Source organism: Cibotium barometz, chromosome 37 (genome assembly GCF_041138505.1).
Source record: "Cibotium barometz isolate CiBa-2024 chromosome 37, ASM4113850v1, whole genome shotgun sequence".
NCBI lineage: Eukaryota > Viridiplantae > Streptophyta > Polypodiopsida > Cyatheales > Cibotiaceae > Cibotium > Cibotium barometz.
In genome coordinates this window covers 44953463-44959635 of record NC_141082.1, presented here as the reverse complement: position 1 = coordinate 44959635, position 6173 = coordinate 44953463, and the positions used below count along the sequence as shown (strand labels likewise).

Sequence of the window (6173 nt, the reverse complement as noted above, 5' to 3'; positions counted from 1 at the left end):
GATGCTAGACAGATGTCTCTGCAACTCTTTGCCTTGATTCATAATGATCACCAGCCTATCACCACCTTTTGGGAATGCCTGTAGCTTTTTTTTCCGGCATCAAGGTCGAAGGTTAATCACAACAAAATACGCATTAGGACTCTATGGGAGGAGCTTGTTGACTGGCTCCTCCAACAAGGATGCAAAGTCATTCAAGAAGGCATAATTTTCAGAATTCTGGGAATCCCTATGGGACTTGGGGTTCCTTCATCAGAGATGGCCCTGGGCTATGCATAAAATGCAGAGTAAATTTGGCAAGTGGAAAGGTTTTCAACAGCCCACAAGATCTTGGTTCTGAAACACATCTTAATGTCATTTATGGTCTTCTTTCTTGCATGTTGGCAGCTCTCAACCAATGAATTGAAAGGCCTTAAAGCCTTGTGCAAGAACTTTCATTGGGTAGGGGATGCATGTACCTACAAGATCCCCAAAGTTGCATGGCACATCTGTACGAGACCAAAAGAAAAGGGTGGACTGGGAATCCCCAACCTCGCCCTTCTTGCAAACAGACTAGCTGGAAAATGGATTATCAGAAGTTTATTGTATGTTGAGGAAGATTGGGTTATCCTCCTCCACAAGGATCTACACCTCTACTCCGTCAAAAGCTTCAAAAAGTGGACAAACCTCCCCACCACTATCCTTCGGTTCTATGGCCCACTCCAAATAACTCCGAAGGGCAGTTTCTTGATCAAACCACTCTAGAATGGCTGGAACAGAATCAAGCATAGATCTCAGCTGGTAGATGAGCTTCGATTCAAATATCATATCCTTCATCTAGACTCCATTTGGTTTTCCTTGGAATTGAATAGGTCCATACCTCCAAATAATATGAATAGAGCTCACAAACTCCACAAAAAGGTACTAAGTACTTGGGTAACCTCTGGATTACAAGCTCCAAAAATGGATTGATCCAGAAACCCTCCAATCCTCTTTTAGAGTCAATAGAGAAGCCCTAGCTCTAATCCAGCACAAAATAAGCCTCTGGAAGGTTGATACAGCCAGCCTTATACAATGCAAAGGGTGCACGCTGAGAAGCTTCATGTGTGACTTGTCTGAACATATTCTCCCATCTAATTCACATTAAGTTGAATAACATATGGCATATCCTGTGGTATAGAAAATAATGGAATTTCAGATTCTTGAAGATTTGGTCCCCCATCATCCCCCCCCCCAAAAAAAATTTCCTCCTCTGGCTGATCCTACATCAAGCGCTCTAAACACTTAAACTGGGATTAGGGAACGGGACACGCGTGCAATGCAAAAAGTCTAAAGAGACCATTAGCCACCTCTTCATCACCTATGAGTTTCCAGAGAAGTTCTAAAATTCTCTCACTTTTGCATATAGTGGAGGAGGAGCTCACAGACCATGAAATCTGCATCAAGACCTGAGCTGGAAAGAGCTGCTATACGGTGAAGCCAATGACATGTCGATTGTACTTTGGAATCTAACACGTGCTGAATATCTTTGGGTTGTTTGGATTAGACAAAATGCATTTGTGTTTTACTAAATCAAACCTCAACATTGTTTCAAGTCTGAGGGAAGATGTATCTTTGCATACGAGATGGGGAATTGAGACGGGTTTACAACTATGTCAAGCACACGAGCTGATGTTGGTACATGAAGCCAAAGTCAAAGTCCGAGATGTGGAAGAAGATTATTTTAGAAAAAAAAATGTTGGCCAATGATGACAAACTCTACTCCAAGATTCAAGAGGTGGCTGAAGAAGAACGCTGGCTAATGCAAAAAGACGTGAAATTTGTGTCCTTTGTTAGGAATATTTATCTTCTCAAAAAGGACATGTAAGCAGTTTTGAATTCCAAGAGTATAAAAAGCCCAAATCCTCTCATTGTTCTGGATGTATTTTTCTTTGCCTAAGTTAATATAAAAGCCATCCTTTAAAAATAATTAGTAATGTGGTGTAATCCTCAGCCAGATTTAGCCTGTGACAGCTCGATTAAGTTTCCAGCTTCTCATGAATCTCTCTCCTTCTCTCTCTCCACCGTTGGTCGTATATGCCCTCGTGTTCCATTCTACCGACGTTAATACCTCTCTCTCTCTCTCTCTCTCTCTCTCTCTCTCTCTCTCCACCGTTGGTCATATATGCCCTCGTGTTCCATTCTACCGACGTTAATACCTCTCTCTCTCTCTCTCTCTCTCTCTCACCCCTTACCCTCTTTCGTAGCATCTCTCCTCTCCCTCCCTCCCTTCCTCCCTCTCCACCATTGGTCGTATATGCCTTCGTGTTGCATTCTACCGACGTTAATACCTCTCTCTCTCTCTCTCTCTCTCTCACCCCTTACCCTCTTTCATAGCATCTCTCCTCTCCCTCCCTCCCTCCCTTCCTCCCTCTTGCTGCATCCCTACCTTGCAATGTCCCTGAATTACTGTTGTCCAATATACCTATGATCAAGTTATCTGTCTAAGTGTGCTTTGAACTACCTAACTACTCAGAGAATGCATAAACGAAAAGTAACACCGTGAGATGTTCAGAGATGTAAACAACCTCAAAGAATCCTCTGTTGGGTTTCAAAATAAATGGTGACACCACGTCTGTAGATTGTTCAATCCAAGAAACTGTGCTTGACTAGGCATTTAACCTTGCTGCATAAGCCTGTAAGCGTGCCATCTCTTCTGAAAATTTGCATATGATGTGATTGAAGGCTCTCAACATCATTCATCAAAAGAGAGGCTCGAATTTCTACCAAATGATGGCCGCCTTTTTTGTTTGCACCCACACAGACCCCCCCCCCCCCCCCCCCCCCCCCCCAGTTGCACCTTTTCCAAATTCCAACAGTCCCATCGCCTAAGCAGGCAAGATTTGGCACACAGAACAAGACCAACATACTATAGAAGACAGTTTGCTTCCTGTCACTAGCAACAACAAACTCATTAGCACTGACCTGCAGCTTCCCAAATAATTGATATATTCCAGCAAAGAGCTTCAAGTAATCAACTCCATGAAGCACTCATGTCACACATGACTTCTCCTCCTGTGTATAGAGGCATGCTTGCCTGGCGTATTTAGGCATAAAAGAGCATGCCGGGTTTGCACTAATACTCTGGAAAAGAGGTCAGGCTCAATCATGGCAGCATCAAAGTAAACAAAGAATAGAAAACAACTCCTGATAAAGCATCATCCCATAGCCAAAACCATTAGTCATCAGTCAAGTCCTTGTTTTGTCCTTGAAAGGACTGTATTTACTTCCAAGAAAACATTAATACAGTCCTTTCACTAATGACTTCCAAGAAAACATTAATACACTCCACCTCATGATGTCAGCATGTAGCTGCAAGCAGCACAACAAAGCATGAAAAGTCCAGCCTTCATACCTTGGAAAGACTCCAAGCAAAGGAAAAAGTACATGACGAGACCACATTCCAAACCAAGAGCGAAAACTCAAGGAGTGCTTGTTCAGATTTCTCCCCTTGCCGCCGACCCTTGGCCAAATCACCTCTCTCATAAGCTGTAAAGAGGCTTTTGGTTTGAGCACATGAATAAATACTGTGACTGGTGTACACAACTCCAGATTATGGTCATTGCTTATGGACTGAGCTTCCATCAATCAACACTGCAATCTGCTGGTCTAAATTCAAAAGCTTTGTGCTTCCAACTTTGTATATATCTACAAATATAGACCAGCATACAAAGAGCCAGCTACTAAGCTCTCAACTGATAAGCCTAAGATCTTCAAAAAAAGAGGTGATTGGCAGTACACATCTGGCTAGTAATATCTGGCTGATGCAAGAACTTTAGACTGCCTTTCCAATACAGGAAAGCTAATATTGCTCGTATGAATATGAATCAGAAAGATCCCTAGGTGCTCTCCCGTGGTAAATCTCTAAATGATTGATAGCTTGATGCACTAAGTTGTCCAATATGGGATGCTGGGAAAAATTAAAAGTTTTTGCAAACCCTTTTAGTGCTGGCAAAGGCTCTGCTTTGGCAAGTGCTTCACTCTCACCGGAATGTAAGGAGAGGTAGCACATGAGAGTCACTGCGGCAACCTGAACATCCCCTTTAGAGAAAAAAATCAGCTGGACAAGGGGAACAGCACCAGAAGCATCAACAATTGCCTTGGAGTGTTCTTTATGCAAAAAGTTCTCCTTGCAGGCAAATTTGACCAAGGCCATCACTGCCTCTGCAACAACATCATCAGGACCCTCAAGTTGTTTGACAAGTGGCTTAACCACCCTCGTTTCTCTTACGGGGAAAGTACGGGACAAGCACCCTATGGCTTTGATGCAAGCAACCTGCAATTCAGTGCTTCCTTCTTCAACTAGACGCAAGAGCTGATCAACCACCGCTTTGGCAGCTGGGGAGTTCATCTTGAAAGCTGCTCTCCTAAGATCAACATCATTCTCCGCCACAGCAGCAATTTCCATTACAGCCATCACAGAGTTGAGCTGCACAGCCCCCCTTGCCTTCTCCATCAAGGTAGCAAAGCAGAGGAGCGCTTTGGTCTCAGTTATACTTTTGCAGGTCTTAGAATTACCCTTGGCCATCTTCCACAATGCATGAGCAACTTCTGCTTTCAGCTCTGCTTTCAACTCAGGATCTTCATTCTCTCTTTCTCTCCTGTTGAGCTCCCTTTGAGATAATCCTTTTCCACTATCGAAAGGCTTGCCCACCATGTTTCTGTTCTTGTGCTCATCAACTTCTGCCAAAGTTGTCATGATGCCTGGTTTGAATGGGGCCCCCGCTGATTTCAAAATGTCCACACCTTTGCAATGCACATTCGAGTTGCTTGAAGGCTTTGGAACCTGACTCACCGGCTGATCTTGTAGTGCCACGGCGGTGGCTGCCTTGTTAGCTGCCATGCTTGTCACGAGTGTGTGCATGGTCACAGCCGGCTTTGCCTTCTCGGGGTCTTCCAAGGCCTCGGCTAGAAGCGCAACCAGTGGCCGGACTGCAAGGTGCTCAAGAAAGAGGTCTTGCTGTTCTGGATCAACATCCAACATCTCTGTCATTGCCCAGGCAATGGCAGCCTGGATCTTCATGGAGGCACTGTTGAGGACCTTCACAAACACAGGGACTACTCCACAGGCAACCATCTGCTTAACAACATTCTCATCTTTGGCCATGTGACCGAGGGTTCTCGCTGCGATCTCTCTAGCATGTAAGGTTCCATCCTGCAACACTTTCAGGAGCGGTGGGACGGCTTCTTCTTCTACCATGATTTTCATGAATCTCTCGTTTTGGGCATAACCATTGAGTGAGATCACGGCGTCTTCTCTCTCCTCTTCCGTACCTCGGTGCAGGAGGGCAATCTGTTCCCAGCAAAAACCCAGGTGGGGTTCATTGGAGGTGATCGGTGGCATGCCGCCCACATCCTCGGCGCGGTTGTCGCCGATGGCGGAAATAGTGAGGAACCAGGTCAGATCAGCGAGAGAATTCTCAAGGAGATTGCTTACCCGCTTGAAGTCATGGGCGGAGGTGATGGTGATGACGCGTCTGATCATGCCTTTGCGGTTGCATTTGCGGACGAGGACGAGGGCTTTGTTCAGGGATTTCTCGAGCTCTTGGAGCATTCGGAGAAGGGGGCGGGTGTAAAGGGGCACTCCGGCGGCACCCTCGAGGCGCGCCACCGCCCGGAGAAGCTTGGCGAGCTTCTCGGCTTTGCTGGTGAGCTCGCCGCATTCCACTCTGTACGAACCAGCCTCGCTGGCCAGGCGGCGCACAATGTCAGTGAGCTGAATGGGCACTGTCAAGAAATCCTCCAGCTTCTCGATCTTGGCCATTGGCGGTGCGATGGATGGGAAGAGGTGGCGCAACGCTCGAATGCTGTGGAAAATGAGGAAGGGGAAGAGCAGGGAGGGGGTGGAAAGAGGAGCTTTTGAGCGCTTAACAGATTGTAATCGGCCATTTATTTATTATTGTAAGGATTCCTTTCATTGCTGGCTTGTAAATAGGCCATACAACCTTAAAAATGAAGAAAATGCCCCCATCTCTTTTTTTTTTGGGAAAAATTACAACTTCTAAAAAGAGCACACACTTTAAACACATCAAACTACCCATACCACATGGTTCAATCAACTTGAGTTTTCACCACAATGGCACATAATGGAGTTTATATGTTGTCTTCCACATAAATCACAATATGTAAGACATATTTCATTAAAAAAACCAAACTAA

General features: G+C 45.2%; 1 protein-coding gene across 1 annotated transcript; it reads right to left on the bottom strand.

Annotated features, from left to right (window-relative positions):
- Positions 1 to 2538: 2538 nt before the first annotated feature.
- On the bottom strand, positions 2539 to 5879 carry LOC147617307 (uncharacterized). Its single transcript, XM_086776957.1, has one exon. The coding sequence runs from the start codon at positions 5777 to 5779 to the stop codon at positions 3818 to 3820; it is 1962 nt and encodes a 653-aa protein (XP_086633083.1). The 5' UTR covers positions 5780 to 5879; the 3' UTR covers positions 2539 to 3817.
- Between the last annotated feature and the right edge of the window lie 294 nt (positions 5880 to 6173).